Raw genomic sequence first — 21996 nt, forward strand, 5'->3', positions numbered from 1 at the left:
TCCAATTATAATAAAAAGGGAAAGCACGAAACTAACTGGATATATCTGAATAAAAATTTAATAACAACTTAGACCAAAAGTGGTTTAATTAGTGGTTATATTCTAGAGGATTATAGGTATGAGGAGCTTGAAGTACCTAAACCCGGTTATGGAGAAATTTTAGTAAAGGTAAATAAGTTATTTGGAATTTTGTCTCCTATAGATTTATTTTTCTTTGTCGAAGTATTTTTATGCATAGGCTGTTTATTGCACTATACCCCAAAGTTTTTATTAATAACGTTTTCTTATCCGTTGACTTAACAACTATGGGGACCTTTATTTAATTTTCATTGTTTGTTTTATTAAGATTAATGAACGAACATTTTAACCACCAATAATAATCTACAGATGGGTCAATTATGTCAATCATAATTGGGGATTTATATTAATATGTCTTCATTGTCCTATCCCTGATTTTTAAAATTTTTTGACTCCAAGGACCTTCAACACAATGGTCTCTTTGTTTGGGTCACACTTTAATTTCACAGCACCGTTTAAGATCTAAAGCATTAGAAAACCCTTGCCAGTAGATATTCTGGCCTTTTGTCTTTAATTTGATGCTATAAATGATTTTTTAGTATGGCTGAGAACACAAAAGAACATTTTTTCCCATTTAAAATGGCATAAGTTTACATGAATGTTTTTGTAAGATCTTAGACAAATTATTTATTTTTTTTATCTCTCTTTGTTTATAATTTCTATTTATTACTGAAAAAATGTGTTTGTTTTAGAAAATAAAATAAGCATAAAAGGAAAACTATGTTTGAAAATTGTAGCTCATAACAGCCTTAATTGTTTACTTAGTAGATGCTATCTTTCTGTCTTAACAATATTACAATTTTTTATTTTCTTCCTTACTTGAGTGAGTATTTAGAAAAATCTTTCGATCTATTTATCCATCTGTCTATCCATCTATCTATACATTTATCTATCCATCTATCTATCCATCTATCTATCCATCTATCTATCCATCTATCTATTTATCTATCTATCCATCTATCTATTTATCTATCTATCCATCTATCTATCCATCTATATATCCCATCAATCTATCCATCTATCTATCCATATATCTATCCATCTGTCTATCCATCTATCTATCCATCTATCTATCCATCTATCTATCCATCTATCTATCCATCTATCTATCCATCTATCTATCCATCTATCTATCCATCTATCTATCCATCTATCTATCCATCTATCTATCCATCTATCTATCCATCTATCTATCCATCTATCTATCCATCTATCTATCCATCTATCTATTTATCTATCTATCCATCTATCTATCCATCTATATATCCCATCAATCTATCCATCTATCTATAATTGCATTTTTATTGTTGACACTTGATAAGAAAAGAAAAGTTAACCCAATTACAGAGACCTTTCCGAGACCAATTTATGTCAACATTTTGTCCCCATGGGAATTTAATCAGGGATAACAGGGATATAGAAACATGTCATTAATGTTGAAATAAAAGATATTAAACCTGTAGGGATTGTGTCGTAAGAAAATTTAATTGGGTCATAACTAACACATCCGAATTTCAGTTTATATAACTTAAGATAAACGAAATCAGAGTGAAAACGGTCAAAGTTAAATTTACCCTGGCAAAATCTGAAATCAAAATGAATAGTCCCTTAGTTTCTGTGATTTATGGGACTTTTCTAATTTTTTTATGTCTATGCTGTTACAAAAGAGTAAAATCAATTTAAATGCCAAAAAATATTTTTTTAAATGTTCTTTTTCTAATGTTATACTGCCTTTTTTAAAAAATCTATCATACTTTCTATCTACAATTTTTCTATAAATTTTTCTAGATACATCCACATAAATTATTGATAAACTAAAAGTAGCACAAGGCTAATGATAGAATTTTCAAACCAATCCATGTATGTATCTTTCTAGCTATCCATAAATCTTGCTATCTAGCTATCTATCTAACTATCCATCTATCTATCTAATATCTATATATCCATGCAGGTAGAAGCAGTAGGTATCTGTGCTGGCGATGCGAAAACATTCGCTGGCGCTGAAAGATTCTGGGGTAAGTTTTCAATTTAAATCTCAGAAATGTCTTATTTTTAGATTTTTGAAATATTTGTTTTAAATCAAATATTATTCAAATTTTCAGATATTTAAAAATATTTGTTTTAAATCAAATAATATTGTTACAAAATGTATTCAAGTGAACATGTTTCTAGACTCAATTTCCTTTAAATCTTATAGAAGATTTATACTTTACTCTCTAAATAGCAGTGTGGAAATTAAGGCTTTGGGTTTATCTCAAAAAAAGGTTAGGGTTAGCCCTCACCACGTTTGATTTTTTCTTTTTAATTTCCCATAAGATCTCGTAAATAGCTGGTAATGGTAAATTATATGAGATGACTTTGAAAAAGACGTTTTTTTGTGATACTTGCAAATTTATGAATGTACCAAACTCGAAAGATGTTTATAGTGCCTATAAAGAATGACGTAATACTGGCCTACCATTGGTTAATTAAAATGTATACTGGCCTGCTATTAGTAATTTAATCTTTGTATTGTCCTATCATTGGTCATTTGTTTTGTATGATGACATTTTTTTAATATGCACTATAAACAGCTTCAATACTTGTACAGGTAATGGAAAAGACCTCTTGCCCTATGTTGAACCTGTGGTAACTCCTGGACACGAATTTTCTGGAACTGTGGTACAGTTAGGAGAACAGGCTGATAAGGTTACCATCTCTTATCCAGTATGACTTTGAAAACCGATTGATATTCGCTGGACTAAAATCAGTTCTGAGCCATACTTAAAAATCATGAATCCTTAATTTTTCCTCGAATGACACAATAAAAATGAAAAATTAATCCCTTTATTTGATTTCCTGTGCCTTTATTCCCCTCAGGGCCATTAACAGGAATTAATTTTTTCAATTTACTATCCCTGGAAAGCTGTCTATAATACGATAAATAACTATGAAAGCTTTAACCAAAGCAAAGATTTTCTTCGTGGAAATTGCCTTTTGATGAATTATTTACTTCTTTCAAATTCCCTGTAATGATAAACAACAACACCCCTGCTGTGGGTTTAATTATTTGCTGAATAGTTTGAACACCGATAGTTAAGAAAGATCTTTTTTTCAATGCTAATTTATTCCTGATATCTAATGTGTTAAGTAGTGTTATGGACTATAATTCAAATAAATATTATCATCCTTGTTAGGAATTTATACTGCAAAAATACTGTATTTACTTGTATATGGGTGATATTATAAATACATGAATAAATCGAGAAAATAAACTTGTATTATGATTTACTACTAATCTTATTGGTGTTGTCTTCCTTGTTTAGATTCACGGAGTAAAGCTGGGGGATTTAGTTGTGTCAGAACAAATTGTTCCTTGTCATGAATGCAAGTAAGTACTACCTACCTATCTGTCTATCTATCTACAAACCTGTCTATGTATCTACCTATCTGTCTATCTATCTACAAACCTATCTATATATCTACCTATCTGTCTTTCTAACTATCTATCTGACAAAAATGATCAATCTTTTCATTTATCACCATCTGCTATTATGGGAAGAAAGTCGATGGTTGATACTACATAAACACTAAAGGGATAAGTTAATGGCCGATAAATTGATGTACATTCCCAATGGTGATTTACAAAATTAACCCTTCTATAAATTATGATTTTAATTGTTTGGACACTCAACTTAATGAAGCAACCAATCAAAAATCAATAAAAATACCCAAATTTGATAAACATTAGATTTTAAAAAAGAAAAGAAGCTAATCTGTGATTTATTCATTGTTAAAAATCTGATTATGTTTCTGACTGGAAAGGTTGGAATTTGTTAAAATTTTAAATCTAAATTTTTAAAGCTAAATTTTTAGTTTTTAAACATTTTAAACATAAATTTTAATTTACAGAAGGGGTAATTTTGTGTATCATCATTTATCGGCCATTGTCTTATCCCTTTAGATCCCTGCCAATAATAAATCAATTCTAAAAACAAAAGTTGAAGTGAATGAAATGAAAGTTGTGTAAATATAAAATCCTTGATATTGAAAACAAATATGTGAAACATTTGAATATATTATATTGTGAGAAATGTCTAGCGGAGAGAATATTCTCCACTCCTACCAGAACCTTTGTTTTAAACGTGTTTTTTATCGAAATACTGAATGGTCAAGCAGGTGTATTTGATGCAGGCTTGCCTGGGGACTTCTTTTCCATCTCCCCGGATAGAACCACTCCGGAAAAGCTTGCATCCTCGGTCCTAAATACTAACATATCCTAGTTAATTATAGAGTAGTTACAGTGCTGAAAAAAACCTCTCTGATGCTCTTGCTCTGAATTTGATATATGTTTTTTTTTACTTAGTTAGGTAATAGTTATTTCTTTCATCGTATAGAATGTACAATTATAAGATTAAAACTAGTTTTTTTTAGCCGAAGGCACCGGCTAAAAAAACTGGTTTTAATCTTATGATTGTACATTTTTATATTCCTAGAAAGCTGGAAATAATTCGGTGCTATACATAGTTTTTTCGTATAGATGAGAACCGGTTCCTATCCACCGGATTTGAATGAATACGAGGGGAAAAAATTATTTGAAAATAACGTCAACAACATCAATAAGTAGCGAAGCACAAATATGAAATTATTTGTCAAAATACCAAAGTAAATTTTTTATTAGATGCTATGCATGCATAGCAATTTAAAATTCTACATTTTTAAAACCTAAAATAATTTTTTTTTTCAATATTCATTTCATTTTACTTTAATGGATAATTGAAGACTTGAACTGTTGAGTTTCTCAACCTTTCCTCTTCCTACAAATATAAAAATTATTAAATATTCATTTTATTTCAATCCTATACACAACTTACAATATCCAAGTATATATATTTTCTTGAATAAGGCATTTATGGTCTTAACAAATATTAACAATTAAAGACTATTTGTCCCAATGAAGTTGCAATGTTGTATTTATAGAATATTTAACTGTAATACAGTAAAATAAAACATTAAATTGGCATTGATTTAAGGTTTTAGAAAATGAACTAGCTCAATATATCAATTTTAGCTACAATGAAGGTTTACTGTGAGGTTTTTTTAATTAGATAAGCGAGTCGATGGCATTCTTAAAGATCTTTAAATAATACTTTCTTGCCCCGAGAATTTTGGAAAATGTTTATTCTTATTACAATGTTTGTAACCTATATTAAAAAAAACTGAAGATGAATATTTGCTAGTATGAGTAGCAAGAATTTAACTTATCATACATATTCGAAAAATTTAATATCTTTAAGTGCGATGTCAAGACTGCATAATTCTGGAGGGAAATACACTCTAAAATTATACCTTTTAAAGATTACAACACAAATAAGAAAATAAAAAAAAACTGTACTAACTGTATCAGTGCATATAAATATCAATACTGTCAGACTGTCAAATATATTTAGACTAAAATGGAAAAGAAAAATTATTTCGCGGATTTTCTTTGAAAAGGTCCGGACAAAAAATTTTATTATTACTTTTCCCAGTAAGACATGTGATTTTAAGGCTTTGTGCAAACTGCTTTCATCGGTATTTTTTTGGCCTACCCGTGATGAAGTACAGTCCTGACTGTATATGAATAGAAGTAGAACTTTCAGAGCCTGAAATACAGTCCTAACTGTATATAAATAGCAATACTGTCAGAATTATTCTCTTCAAAGGGAATTCATAATTTAATCTTTCCAATACAGCTTCACCTTAAATATATGAAATACACCTCACCTTAACTTATCCAAGATAATTTACTACAAAGCCAAAATTGTTGTCTTGTACACATATGTCCCTCAAGGTAACTTTAGGAGCCACAGCTTATATTAGGATAAAATGCAGGGATTTAAAGAAACAAGACAATGGCTAATAAAAAGATGCCCAGGCCCAATGATTATACACAAAATTACCCATTGTGTTGATTACAAGTTGGTTTTTTACTTTCAACCTAATAAACCAACCAATCAAAATTCAATAAAAAATCCCCAATTCTATAAAGTTTTTAGTAAAGTCAACATTTCACTTAATTTCCCAGAGGACATGGTTTCTTAATTTATGTAAAGAAAACAGTGATAATTTCTATAAATATAGTACTATATATATATAGGTTGAGCTTCAAATATATTTCAAATTCTCTGTATTTGTTGACATCTATCTATATATATACATTTACTTATTTTGATTTTTACCGCGACTTTTGCTTTACACATAGCGAATCCGCTCATCGTCGGGAATGTGATGAGATGGAGTCTCGATTCAACACTGCTCGTGCTCACTCCTATGGTTCCTACTGCTGCTATGTCAGTTCCGCGACATTAATAGTTAGAGTAAGTGGACTTAGGACTTCTAGACAAAGGTCGTGGTTGTCTATTGGGTGTTACCTTACTTAATACCCTGGACGATTGAGCGCGTTAGACTGTAATACCACACAGAGTATGTTCAAGTTGGTGTGGAAAGGACTTGTTCCTGAGGCGTCATCGAGTCCCCAAGAGGTCATCTTTATATAAAAACTATTTTTATAATTGTTTATATACTAAACTCGGCCTTCGGAAGCTTGTAAATATTCGGAGAGGATAAGAAAGTAGCTAATAGCTTGTCATAACAATTTATTATTACATAATTTTTCAAAGCAAATATTTTCTATTCTTTTTGTTGTAGGTATTGCAGGAATGGTAATTATCAAGTGTGTATTCCCCATCATGTTTATGGTTTTCATCAGGTAATTTTAGACAAGGTATTATAGACAGGTTTCCGCGGATATTAAAAAGAAATTTAAATAAAGTTTTGTTAGCTCCGAGGGGTAACAAATCTGGTATTAGGTTGTAGTTTTTATTTAATATTTGTGGAAGATTGTTTGTAATACGATGCTATGCATGATTTTTCAGCATTGCCGAGAACCATTTCTATTCCTACGGATAAATTAATGGGTTTCGAAGAAAAAGCTATTAATTCCTAGTGACTATTATGGTCACCCTTTAATATAAAGCAAAACGATGTCCGTCGTTCATCTGTCCTTCGGAATAATATGAAGTTATCATCAACTATTGGATTATTAGACTCTATATTCCAAAATATAATCATACTAAGGTTTTAGGCTGTTTTTTTTACCTTTCCTTAATGTTTTAGCCATACAGAGCTACAAAAACCACATGGTTTTACTCCATAATGAAATTATCTTACCTAAATTTTGATATTAGGTAGAACTATTTGATGTAATTTATTTACTAAGTATATTTGCGATTACTTTTATTTAATAAAATCTTCCAATTTTTAACATTTACAAAACGGCATGCTTTATTGGATCAAGATCCATGACAGATCTATATAGGAAATAAACGTCTATAAATGAGCTCGAGTCTTCCAATGGTAAAGTGTTTAAAACTCATAGTGCTCCAATAATCCTCATTAAACTCTCATTGACCAAAGCGATAAGACCTTTATTCTATTTTTTTATGGAATGAATTAAGTTTTTCACTTCATGTTGATATTTGAATTACATTGAAGTATTTAATCCTTTTTTCATAAATAATAAATTTACGTTGATAATAGAGTAAATCTAAGAAAACTGTATTTTAAAAGAATTCGATTGTGGCGACACTTTCTTCGTGTTAAAATATTAAAACTAAAATTTTAATCATATTAACCCTCTGTTGATGGTAATGTGAAAAAAATATAATTGAAAAAATCTTTTTAAAATCATTTAAATTAATAAATATTTACTTCTTTCTTTTAGATAGTAATGGCGGGGGAGGAAAATTGATTTATTGAGAAATTGAGAAATAGATAAATAGATACGTACTTATAGAAAACTAGCCAATAGCGATATAGTCATATTGAGCCAACTATAGTACTACATATATAAAGGATTACAGGATTTGGGAGGGTTGAAATACCCGGATGTCCGGCCTAAATTATTGTTTAAAAATTCATATACATAGTTAAAGAATAGCTAGTAACAAAGAAATAAACGGTAGCGACAATGGAAGTGGGTCACAAACATTTTGTGCAGTTACTTAGGTGTTCAGATATTGTCACTGAATTTTGAAAAAGCACAGTTTCATATACAATTATAGTACATGAAAAATAATTCAAAAGGCAGTTTCTATTTGAACTTATTGCTTAATTATTTTTTGTTAAAATTTATTTTCTAAAATATTTACTATTTTATGAGTATTAAACTTTTTAGATTGGAGTAGCTGCATATTAGAGTGGCCCAAATGTAGGTCTAAATCGCTTTTTAATGCGCTGAAAGTTAAAATAGGTTATGCATTGTTTTTAGATTTTAGCCTTATAACTGATTTTAAGAAAAAATCTATCGCTACCTCGTCAAATGCATTTTTATTTTCACCTTTTCTTCCCCAATTAAGAAAGCCTTACACAAGATATAAAGCAAAACATAAATTTTTTCTGTCTGCTTGTTTACAAACATTGAAATTAGATATCAAATCACCAGGAATAAACATATGAAGAAAGAAAGTATAAAAATATATTTATGTACAATTACAATAATTAGGGAAAGCTAATTCATACAGCAAAATCATGGAAGAAAAATAATTAAAGATATGCCTTACTCTTTATTCCTGGTTTAACCCTTACGGTCGGGGGGGGGGGGGGGGGGGGCGTTGAACGCCCCCCATCCGGTTTTTTCTTTCTCATTTTCTGTGTGTGAAAGATAAAGAGCCCAAACTGCGTTACTTTTTAAGTGTGGGTATGACACATAACTGAGAGTTGGAATTTTTTGAATACCTCCATCCTGGTGGGCACAGAATGCCAGCAAACCTGGCAGGGTGATCCAGGTAAAGAGCAAAAATATTTTTTTGACTTAAACAAAGCATTTTATCTTACTAAAATACTAAAATATACTCTAGTAGTACATTCTCATATGAAATACAGGTGTTAAAGTCAATTTCAGGTTCCAGGTATGATCCTGCAGGTCCTGATCCTCCAGGTCCCCAGAAATCTTAAAAAGGCTCCTGTGACCGCAATTATTGACTTAGAGACTTCAAATTTTAAACTTAAGCTTTCCTTACAAAAACAAAGGTTATTAATTAAAGGGGTGAAGGAAGCGAAAATTGACTTTGACTCACTTAAGGTCGGAAATTCATTATCAAACAGGGGACTCTCAAAAATTTTTTTAGCCCTCTAGATCTAATAGGAACTGAGATAATAGAGGGGGGCGTTAAACGCCCCCCCCCCCCCCCCAACTGATTAAGGTGCGACAAGGGGCCCAACTGTAAAGGGTTAATAGTAAACAATCAAATTTTTTTTTGCAGTATTAATTTTTTATTAGTATCCTTTTTTTAAAAGTTAAATATGAGAAGTGTAATACATATTTTTTTTACCTTCAATTAATTTTTTATATAAATAAATTGTTTCTTTGTTGGCCACAATGTCTGTTGAGACATGAAATTTATTAAAAACACTTTTTCCTAGTTCATGTCTTTAAAATGTAGATTTTTTAGAGTTTTTCATAATTTCTCTTCTATAAGGCTAATAGCTACTGTTTTAGTTCAATTTCTCACATAAATTATCAGTTTAAATAAAACAATGTTTTTAGACATTTTTTGGAATTATTTGGCAGGAATGGCAGTTCTGTCTACTTTTTATGATTGCTTCATATTTGAACACTTGTTATATTATTTTAGGTTTGCAGTTCTTTCATTATCTCTTTGTTAAAATCATGAAAATATGAAGTTTTAGAAAAAAAGCTTAAAATTGAATGTTGAGGTCAATTATCATTGTAGAGAGGTCTAGTTTTCACTAAAAGGTCTACTTTTGAGTCGGTAACAACTTCAATATATCAGCAAATTGATATGGGAAAGATTTAAAAATGTATGTTTTTTTTTGTGCCAGCCTTAAAATAAATCTTCTTTGTGTTTATGTTACTTTTCAGCCTAATTGAGTTTTATTTGAACGAAGCTCGTTATAGTGTCTATCGAAGAGGAGAATAAATTGTAAAACTTTTGGCCGAAGGATCCCAAATGACGTCATATTTAAATGATAGTCTATTCTAACATGACGTCATTCGGGATAAATTTGCCAAAAGTGTTTTGATTTATCCCCTATAAAGAGATTCTATTTGAACCGTTCAAATTTTAAATTGCATATAAATGCAATTTTACAAGCACACTATTCTTTTTTTTACTAAGGGTGAGTGTTGCTTTGGTTTGCTATCCCTTTCATTTCAAGTGTTTATACAATACAGATAATATTACAATTCTACACAAAAAATGGACATTCGTTTGTCCACTTGTAAATAAGAAAGTTAGAATCGTCCTTTCTATTCTCAACTTTCCTGTTACGAAGTATGATTTTAAAGATATAGAATCATTATAGTTCATTTTAAACATGTCTCCTGTCTAACTAATTTTGAATTCAAATTAACTTTGATTTTTGAAAAGCCGATACCTAGGACGATTAGGCACAATCATCCTTTAATTTTTGTCCTTTAATTCCTTAAAGAGTGTAACTTAGAAAAAAATTACACTCTTTAAGGAATACATAAGGTGCCTGAAAGATATATTTGTCTAGATTCACGTTATCAAACTTTTTTTGTAGTTTATTGGTTGTTTAGTAGGTCTAAGCTGCTTTGTATTATATTGAAGACGCTGTTATGCAATTTTCTTTTCTTTTGCATTTCTAATTTTAAAAACAAGAACAATATCTTACAAAGAACAATGATATTGGTTTTAAAAGTAAAAAAAAATATGTTAAGCGGCATGTACAACTTTGTAATCGATTTATTAGTACTTGGATTGTGCACCAGATTTACATTAACTGTGATGAAGTGGTTCTCGCAGATGGCTAAAAAACGATACCCACCATCTACACCCTTTACCCCATCGCCTCCCACCCTACTAAAAGAACGAACGGATAATTAAATGAGGACCATATAAAAAATTTACCTGTTAAGCATAAAATCTTGTGATATATATTTTGCAAAAGTTTTGTTTAAAACCAATAAGTCGAATTTTGGAAATTCTTTTGAAAATTATAATAATAATATTGCGGTAGGGTGAAGCGGTTCAACCCTACTGAGCGAGTCCGGTCAAAAGAGCCCCTAGCCTTAAGGATTCTATCAATAAAGAACTACAAGTAGTTACAGTTTGAATGTTTTATTTGAACTCAATATACACAACAAGTTAATGGCTTTATATACAAACAGATTACAATAATGGGTTAGGTAAAAAATGGGTGTGGAGAAGATGGGGGGCCGCAGCCAGGTGAATAGTAACTGGGTAGGCCCCGGTAGGGGGTAAGGTAGACGTCCCCTGGAAAAGGGTAGGTTACTGGAACATGCAGTGGGGAGGGGCAACTCCCTCCCCATATCGGCGGGTGATAACTTTGACCGCTTTCTTTGACAGTCAAACAATGGAAGAATGGGTTGGCTAGAAATGTGATAAGGAGGGGATTAACATCTGGGTGTTATCGGCAGTCCCGGAGCATAGCGTGCTCTAGGAAGTGACAGTCTGTCTGTCCGACTACCACAATATGAATGACTTTGTAAGGATTTATTTGAAAGATCTTTACGATTTACATAACAAAACAAATTTTAGAGTAGCCCTGCTTCTAAACTGCAAAAATTGTTAAGACATGCTTCGAATTGGAACATAACAAGACCAATTATTATTATCTGTATTATTTAGGTTGCATTTATATTTATTGGAATTACATATCATGTTTCACACAATACGACAAGGAAAGATTTGTTAACCCATAACAATCGGTGGTTGGGGGAGTTGAACGATTAATTTGCGGTAAGGGGCCCAACCGTTAAGGGTTAAGGTTTTATCCTTTAACCCTTTAAATTATGTTTACAATAGAAATATCCTTTTTCGGGAAGCTTTATATAGCCCCTGAGTGTTTGTATGCTATTTTTCAGCTTCTTTTGAATAAAAGCCAGAAAAAATAGGGGCGAAGCCACTAGTTTATAAGATCCAATTCCCCACAAAAAAAGCATTGTATTCATGATTATATAGCAAACACTAGATAATGTCCTCAGTTAACTTATTTCATGAACTCCCTACAAAGTGGAATTTTTGATGTTACATCACCCTGTATATAGTTGAATATGTGTCTTAAGTTAACATATTTCTATGGACACTCTGTAAAATTTTTTCAATGTTCAATTAAAACCTGTATATTGTTTGATATATGCCACTGGAGTGGACAGAAAGAAAATTATTGAATTTAAGGTTTTTGTGTCACCCTAAGTATTCGTGATTATAAAGAGACTGTCGTAAGTTAACATATATTAAATGTTTTCATTGTTGTTATGACACCCTGTATTTATTGTTGAATATGTTGCACTGGGGTGGACGGTAAGAAATTTTTAATTTACTGTAGGTTTTTGAGTCACCCTATGAATTGTTGATTATATAGAGACCTTCTTGAGTTAGCATATTTCTATAGACACCCTGTAAAATGTTTTAATTGTTATATCACCCTGTATTTTGTTGAATATGTGGCACTAGTAGACAGAAAGAAAGTTTTAATTGAAGGTTTTTGTTTCACCCTATGAATTGTTGATTATATAGAACCTTTCCTGATTTAACATATTTCTTTGGACACCCTGTAAATGTCTTTATTATTGTTATGTCACCCTGTATCTATTGTTGAATATGTGGCACTAGTAGACAAAAAGAAATTTATTTAATTTAATGGTTTTTTTGTATCGCCCTATGTATAGTTATTTCATGTATTGAGACTTCTTTAAGTTAACATATTTTTATGCACACCCTGTAAGATGTATTGTTTGTTGTTATGACACCCTGTTTATTGTTGAATATGTGGCACCGGAGTGGACGGTAAGAAAGTTTTAATTGAAGTGCATTGTGAGGCAGCTTTAAGAGAGTCAGGGTCAAGGACATGGTACTCAAGGGTTATAATTAAAGGTGATTATATTCTTATATATAATCACAATCAGCAGGTTGTCTCTCAATTTCTAAAGATTTTTCTACTATGACAAAGCTACTCGTAAATAAATGTAAATCTTTTCTGCTTTATGTTAACAATTTGATCTGAAAAAATTAAATTTCAGTATTTAGAATACAAGAAACTTCGCTTATTTCTAGCGAAGCTTTCTACTGGCCCTATTATTAGTTTTTTTCTGGGTGGAGAGAGATATAATCAAGCAGAAAGTGCAATATATTATAAAACAATAGCAAAAAATACTATAAGTTTGAAAATGATTAAAAAATCCCTCCACAGATTATGATGTCATATGATAAAATAACCAATGAGAGGCCAGCATAAATTTACCATTCGTCAATTACAGTGTATACTGGCCTCTCATTGGCTATTCTATCGTATGACGTCATAATCTGTGGAGGGACTTTAATCATCTTCATAAATTTTCTAACCTTCTATTAAAATGCTTGGGCAACGCTATCGCTTGAGAGCTATTCTTATAACTTACACAATAACCATACAATATATCAAATATTATAATAACAAGAATGAGAACTTCCATAAATAACTAATAAATAAAAAAAATACAAAAAAGACAAACAACTATATAAAATAAAATATAAAGAGTAGATGCTCGTTGACTTTGAAATATTTCAAAGAAATTCAGGTTTTAATTTTCAATAGAAAAACATCCCCTTTTTCGATAGACGGACAACGTGAGTTATAGAATAGATTTTATTTGTTACAGATATCTTTTTAAAAAATCTAGATGTTTATCTTTAGTAGCAACCAAGAAAATAAATTTTCCATCAATCAAAAAGGCAAAATTTTAGATCGGCCAAAAAGCTTTGCCTATTATTACCAAACCTCAATAAAATTTGAAAGAACATTCTTTTTTAAAAAGAAGTATTTATGCTCAAGGTTTTGAGAGTTCTGAACTAGATTATCATATTACATGCTTAATATTTTGGCTTACGACAATATCATGACATAAAACATTTAAAATTGGAACTACTGTTCGAATGATTAAGATCTGCTCTAAAAGCACCAAAATAACACCTTGTAGTCGTCTACTTGAGGTTATAGGATATTCAATTACTTTTCCCAGAGGAACATTATATAAAACAAAGATTGTCAAATAAGTTATTCTTACTCAGCAGATGTAAAAAGGTTATATTGTTGCTGATCAATCATACCTATGTTTTATCTGGAGACTTATCTGTTTTTCGTTCTAAAACCTTTTACATACTTACATTATAGATTAAGATTGTTAACTAGAAAAAAACAAGGATGGCAACATCCATACTAGCAAAGCTCTAAGAAGGTACGACAAACAAACATCAATTTTGAAGAGTTTCAAAGCTGAATAAGCACAATATGAATGTATATAAGTCTAATCAAAATTGTAATTGAATTTGTTGTAAAACTGACTTAATACAGGATACTGTTTAAGAATTTTTTTTGATTTAATTATACAAATCTAACATGCATAAATTAGCTATAAGTACTATTCGTTACGGACGGACGGACTGACCTTAATCATAGAGAGCTTCGCTTTTTATAATGGGCTTAACAGTAGACATTTTCATTTAATTGCAGATTCTTTATGGCTGAAAGTAGCATTAGTTTTAAAGAATGAATGACCTTTTATAAACATAAATAATTATTAATAAGACCCAAGACGAAACATGTGTAATACATCCCATGGTATATTATATAAACCAAAAACATGAATAAAATAGTAAAAGAAAACTCTTTTCAATTTCTTTGTCTTCATAATTCAAATTCAGAAAAAAACTAATTGAAGATTGTAATTTATTTGAGACTATTGTGTGAGATTTATCTTTACATGTGGAATAGAAAAGTTTTCACAGTTTAGAAACAAAGACATTGAAAACAAGACCGAATATGTCCAAAATGCATCGATGATTTAGGGAGATTTAGCGATGCAAATAAAAAGGGTTATAAGAAAAAGAGTAATAGTTATTTCTCGCATCGTATTATAAACAGCTTTCCGCGGACATAAAAATGTACAATTATAATATTAAAACCATTTTTAGCCCTGAGATGTCTAAGGCACGGGCAAAAAAACGGGTTTTAAGCTTATGATTGTACATTTTTATATTAGTAGATAACTGGATATATAAATACGATGCTAGACATAATTTTTCCGTATGACTGAGAACCGGTTCTAATCCACTGGATATTAATCGGTTTCAAATGAATACGGGAAAAGGATTCAAAAACTTTTTTTATATTGATAACAGAAGATTATATGATGGAGTTTCAAGTAAGAGGGTGTAAAGATATGATTGGAGTTGCTATGCATCAAAAACTTGAATTCAAATGAAAGTTTTGTTTTATTTTAGGATAAAAAAACAAAGCCCTGTAGCCACGCATTAGCCGCAACTAAGTCTCAAATCTAACCCGTTTGGGTGCTTTGAAAATTATTTTTGAAAAAAGGGATTGTCATATTTTGGTCAGGTTTAAACTTCCAGCTTTATTTTTTAAGGTAAATTGTAAAAGGTTGATTTCAGGCTTACTGACGGATGAGGCGCTGCTACCTAGCCATTATAAAAGTTTTGGTATTCTTTAACCAATGACTTATGTTTAAGACATATTGAAAAGAGAAAATAATTGAGTGAATAAATAAAATTAAAGAACATGAGTTATATTTTCCTAACTAGAAAATTTTCTCTTAAAAGAAGGATGACAACATCCATAAAAGCAAAGCTCTGAAACGGTAGAAAAACGAATATTAACACATCTAGAGTGTCAGAACTGAATTATCAGAATTTAAATGTATAAGTAGAAACAAATTTGTTGAAAAACTGATTAAATACAGGATAAATCATTCGCTACGCTTTCTAAATCGTACCTAACTACTAAAGGAATTACCATGCAAAGTTCGAAATCGATGGAAAATTCTAACACATGACTGAATTAACGAAAAGATCTAACCGTAGCGGACGTACGGATGGGACTACCCTAATTATAGAAAAACTTCGCTTTAAAAATTCCAGTCTAAACACTACATACATTTTCTACTAAAATAAATTTTCCATATAAATCAGCAAAGAAAGAAGTAGAGTCAATTTGTTTTTGTTTAGAAAGAGAAAGTAATAATGGTAAAGTTAGCTAGCAGAGTATGCTACAAAATAATACATTTTTAATCAGATTTAGAATGTTTTTTGGAAAAGGTTGAAAAGTTTTAAATAATAACAGGTATACAAAAATGGATATAGGATATACGTGGATATATTGTCAGGGTTAATATTTGTCGTAAATTTAGCTTGCTCATTTATTGGTCAGCTGGTTCTTCCAGTAGAAGGGGAGGAGATGGGGTAAAGAGGGTGGATGGGGGTTATCGTTATTTAATCCAGCAACAAACATTAGAGTACATGAAAATCTGGTGCAACATCCAAGTATTAATATATCGATTTACGCAAACTACATTTTCAATATTTTTAGGTTACCCAAGGAGCAATGGCTGAATACATGATATTTCCTCAGAAGGCATTAGTACATGTTGTCCCAAAACAGGTTATTATTGTCAATTTTTTATACTCTATTGCAGTTTACTTGAGCTTTGATGTTTTATTTTCTACATTTTACTGATCTGTTTGCCATATCATATTTTCTATAAAAAATATACTTTGATATGCCGTGCCTCTAGATATAAAAAAAATGTATCATGTATTTCGACAAAAAAATCCGTTCCTCCATTTTTAATATTTATAAAAAACAATCACTTTTGTTTAAGTTTTAATTTTTTAAAAGTTTTATTTGTTGTTAAGCTTGAGTGCAAAAACAACTAATCCTAAACTTTAAAAAGGAAACTTTTCTTCATATTGAATTAGTCCGTTAATCCGTAAAGAATAACTATTACCATACATTTAGGGATTTTTAAATTGCTCTTTTGATTTCCAAACTTGTATGAAGATATTGTTAAAGGAATAATTGCATGAAGACCATTTAAAAAGTTTGATTGAAAGCATAAGTTACAAGAATACCATCTAATACATATATAATTTTGTAATACAATAAATAGCACTACCAAAATAGTCATTATGCTGTTTTTATGAAAACAGGACAACCATTTATGTTGCATTTATCCAAAAATATGTTTTTCAAGTCTTGATATTTTTAAAACTAACTGGTAGAAAATTGAAATTCTTTCAAATATATGTCCTATGGATGTATTTTAAACTATTGAACAGAATATGCAGTTCATTGCATTCAAGTTTAAATTTTTGTTCAGACTTTTAGAGTTTATATTCCGTTTTTATTTACAATTTTCTAAATTGTTAAGCTTCGCCTTAATGGATGTTGTCATCCTTTCTTTAGAGAAAAATTGTTGAAGTTTTGTAAACAAATATGCATATCCAACATTTTTACTTTGACTGTTTCATTTCAATTAAACTTTAAAGTTTAATTTAAAAAAGTTTTTAACAGATTACTTTCAAATATTTAAATCTTTAGATCATTATTTCAAAAATAAATAATTTGACAAAGGGAAAAGTAGGTTGCAGGTAAAATCTGTAAAGGTGTGTGTTTTAAGGCTTAAAAACAGTAGTAGAACGATAATATTCACTAGATATGTGTATTCCTTATTGAAAAGAACTATAGACAAATTTTTTTTTTAAGTTAACGTTACCTGAAAATTGTTAATAAAACCTGAAAAATTCACCAAAACTTTGCTAATGTCAAGCTGACAAAATTAAATTTTATAACATAACATATAATACATAGAATTACCATGGACAATCAAATAATGTTTTAAAAAATGGATATAGTTCTTTTCAATAAGGAATACACATATTTAGTGAATATTATCGTTCTACTACTGTTTTTAAGCCTTAAAACACACACCTTTACGGATTTTACCCGCAACCTACTTTTCCTTTATTCATAGGACGCAAACTATGACAAATATTTTATTGAATTAACGTTAAGAAAGCAATAATATTTATATATACTGGTTCATATTTCTAGCTTACGTAATACTTTCATAAAAATAACATGATATCTGTCTGTCTCTGTGTGCAGCTTAAGATCTCGCTAACCGCTTTTACAAAGGAGATTCCTATTGGTCCCGGGAAGGGAGTTAAACATTGTAGCGCACTGGAGCGTCCTGTTTATATGCTTAATTATAATTATTTTTATGTATATAGGTACCGTGAGCATCACCATTAGACAGACCAACCAATTAACAGGGCTTAACAACTTTGATGGCTTTAGTGAATTTTGATTGGTTGGATCATTAAGTTGAGTGTTCAAACATTTCAACTAATAATTTTAATTTACTTAAGTGTTAATTTTGTGTATCATCATTGGGATTGAACATGAATTTATTGGCCATCGTCCTTCCTTTAGATCCTGAATTTTAAAAGTAGTTTCACTCCTAAATCTTTATTCTAAAATTAATAAATAATTAAGATTCCAGCGCACCATGCTGCCTTTATTGAACCTCTAGCCTGTTCTCTCCATGCTGTTGAACTTGGTAATATCCAGGTAAATTTATCTTTTTCTCCACTTTTAATCCGCCCTTCTTTTTACTTGTAACAAACTGTGAACCGTTTTAAACACTAATGTTATTTTAGTTTAGAAATTGCCTGTAAGGTTTCTAAAAAATAAATTTTAAAGCATAGTTTTTGTATTATTAGATTCGGTCTGTCCGTCCGGTCCGTACTTTCGTTTTTCGGTTCATCCGTACGTTCGTCCGTAAGTAATCGTTAGCTCTTAACTATAATTTAAACAGGTTAGGATTGTCCTATCGATTTCAAACTTTGCATGCTGATTCCAATAACAATTAAGTACGACTTAGAAAGTGCAGCAACTTTATAACCGTTACCAGAAAGTCAGTATATGTTTATTTAAAACAAGCGGATTTTTTTTGCTTTTATGAAATTTTTTTTTTGTATGTTAATATTACCCTATTCATCTGTTTTTTTGAATACTATTACAACAAGGTACAATGTTATAAGCAAAGCATCTCTATAATCAAGTCCTAAAAATGCCAGTATGTCCTTAATCAGTATCATGTATTTAAACAGTTTTGCAACAAATTTACTTACAATTTTGCTGAGACTTCTGCATTAGTATTCTGCTTAGTTAGTTATGTCACTAAAGTTTTAAATCTTGATTGTTGTTGGTTTTATTTATATGTCATGTTCGACAAACAATCATGATTATATTATTAGATTGATTATATCGAACAGAAAAATTACTCCTCAAAAATCTTTAAAACAAAATATATCCTAGTGGAATGATGTGGTTGTTATTTCTGGATGTGGACCCCTTGGACTTGGAATGGTGGCTGGGGCCAGACAAAAACAGCCTAAGGTATTGATAACTATGAGGTGCGTAATCAGGAATTTTCTAGCATATAGAAATTGTTATGTTCAGCGGATTTTTAACACTAATGACTTTTTTTTCAAATTCAATTGCTGTTTATATTGAGATCATGTATTAGCTGGTTTTTATTTACGATTTAAAAAAAAAAAATTAAGCCATCAAATTTATATGATCATCATTTATATTGAATTCCTTTTATTAATTTGTTTTCTGTTTATTAAGTCATTTGGGTTAATATCTTTAAAGTTTGTAAAAATGATAGGAAATAGGGATGGGTTAAGTTAAATAGAATAGATAACCTTATTTTTAATGGCATTTTTTAGGGAAAAAAGGACTATAAATTGCTATGGTTATTGTTGGCTTCGATCCTAGAGTCAAATTTAAACATTATTTGTTTTTTTTGTGAGGGAAGGGGGGGGTGTGTGTAGTTTGTATTAAGGCCATATCTCCAAGAAGGGTTTACTTAAACCTCTCCAATTAATTGTCACAATCCTTAACTGGACTAAGGCTTCCTAGATAATTATTGAGCGTAGTACCAACCGTTTACTAGATATTATGGAACATGCACTTAACTTTCATATTTTATAGAGATTTGAGCAATTTACATATTCATTTTACTATTAGAGTAAATTGCATCTTTTGTGTCCATTTATTAAATTAAAATGCAAGGGTCCTTTGTTTGTGGCTCTTTAAAGATAATGCTATAAAAGTTTTGAAATTAAATTTTAGCAAGTTTAGGTTGCATGTATATCATTAGACAGTATCAAAATACCTAAGAATACTGCATTTACAAGCAAGATAAAAATATGGAAAAAAATATATACAAATTATTATCGAGAGTATTTCTAATTGATTATGCTAAAAAAGATGTTGAATAATATTTTTTCTTTAATTGATTAAATGGCAGTTATGCACAAACTAATGACATAACGAGTTGATAATTTTTGGCGATTTTGAAAGACTCTATCTATAATACAAAGTAGAACGATGTCTGTCTGTCTATTTGTACCGAAGGATCTCGCTAATCGCTGAACCGATCGGAATCTCCTTTACAGGGTTGCTTCACATAGGTCCTGGGAAGGTTTATAACTATTTTCTTAAGGGTTGGGACACCCCAACCCCCCAAAAAATTAAAAATACCCCCCATTTAAAAAAAACTAATTAAAATAGCGGAGTCGACTATAAAAAAAATATTTTAAATCTAAAGTACGAAAAATAAGGTTGATCAATCCTCTTGGGGAAAAGCCCCTAGAGGCTAGGGGCAAATCAGCTAGTTACATATAATGTACAGAATAACATGCACACATTTTTCATCTTACTGTAAAAAAAATTAATGACTATTTCAGATTATTTGCAGGCCTTTTGACAAAGATTTTAAACACGTAAGATGGATCCCTAGAAAATATATGAGGAATTAACTAAACAATAAAATGTCTTTTTTAAAAAACAATAAATACATCCCTAATCCATTCTAATTTCATGAAAAAAATTAACAGACAAACACACATTGTCTACATAACAATTGCATTCTCAAACTTAATGACCTAAATATGCAATTTATTCTATACCTATATGAGCGATTACTTTTTCTGTTTTTTACCTTATGAATTATTTTTGACAGATTTTTTATAAAACGGCTTGCTTTATTGCATCAAGACCCATGGCAGATCTATGTAGGAAATAAACGTCTATATATGAGCTCCAGTCTTCCAATAGTAGAGTGTTTAATACTTATAGTGCTCCAAAAATCAATAATAAACTCTCACTGACCAGAACTATAAGACCCATTATTTTACTCTATAAAGAATAAATTCTTTTTTTAAATTTCATGTTGCTATTTGAATTATACTAAAGTATTGAATTTCTATTCATAAAATAGAAAATTTAAATTTATAAAATAGTATATCAAAGAAAACTTAGTTTTAAAATGATTTGATACTAGCGTTGCGTCTGTAATGTGTTCAGATATTAAACTAAAATTTAACATTTAACTAAATATTCTAACCCTTTGAGGACGATAATTTGAAACAAAAAAATTCTAGGATCCTAAAATATTTTAAAGAAAGAGAGACAAAATTATAAATACGGTTTTAAATAAAAATAATGAAATTTAAAAAAAGATAGAAGGAAAGGGAAGTGAGAGAGAGGGACATATAATCTCTAAAAAATGATGAAAAAACTAAACTAAAGTCGTAGTATCTTTAAAATAAATCTTTAAGTGTAGTAACTTTTTTGTAGTTGGGTTGATATTCAGTGGTTAGACAATGGAATAAAAAGATTAATATTCAGAGATAGGCCAATGGAAGAAAAAAGATTAAGATTCAATCTAGCCAATAGCGAGATAATTTTAGAACGCCGCCTCTAGTATATATATATATAGTTGAATATATAGTAGAAAAGTTTTAAAGTATTCCAAAATAAATTAGAACAATTTGTGCCTATATTATACATACAATATATAAAGAAGATTTCTCTCTACTGAAGTGGTTATTCTAATATTCTCTTTTATAGGTTTACTAGAGTTGGCTCGATATAATTATCTCCCTGTTGGCTAGTTTCTATATGCATATCTATTTCTCAATAAATCTATTTTCCTCACCCGGCATTACTATCTAAAAGAAAGTAAATATTTAATAATTT

The 21996-nt window shown here is 30.1% G+C and overlaps 1 protein-coding gene across 2 annotated transcripts in view; it reads left to right on the forward strand.

Annotated features, from left to right (window-relative positions):
* Positions 1-21996, forward strand: part of LOC145319039 (erythritol/L-threitol dehydrogenase-like) — a 51238-nt gene that overhangs the window by 335 nt on the left and 28907 nt on the right. For both annotated transcript variants that reach the window (XM_080160862.1, XM_080160863.1), the window contains exons 2-9: positions 107-168; positions 2030-2093; positions 2669-2766; positions 3384-3448; positions 6748-6808; positions 16471-16542; positions 18439-18513; positions 19264-19344. In XM_080160862.1, coding sequence (XP_080016988.1) covers positions 107-168; positions 2030-2093; positions 2669-2766; positions 3384-3448; positions 6748-6808; positions 16471-16542; positions 18439-18513; positions 19264-19344 — 578 coding nt within the window. The remainder of the gene's footprint in view (positions 1-106; positions 169-2029; positions 2094-2668; positions 2767-3383; positions 3449-6747; positions 6809-16470; positions 16543-18438; positions 18514-19263; positions 19345-21996) is intronic.

This window comes from Acartia tonsa, chromosome 5 (assembly GCF_053477335.1).
Source record: "Acartia tonsa isolate MP-2025a chromosome 5, ASM5347733v1, whole genome shotgun sequence".
Taxonomy (NCBI): domain Eukaryota; kingdom Metazoa; phylum Arthropoda; class Copepoda; order Calanoida; family Acartiidae; genus Acartia; species Acartia tonsa.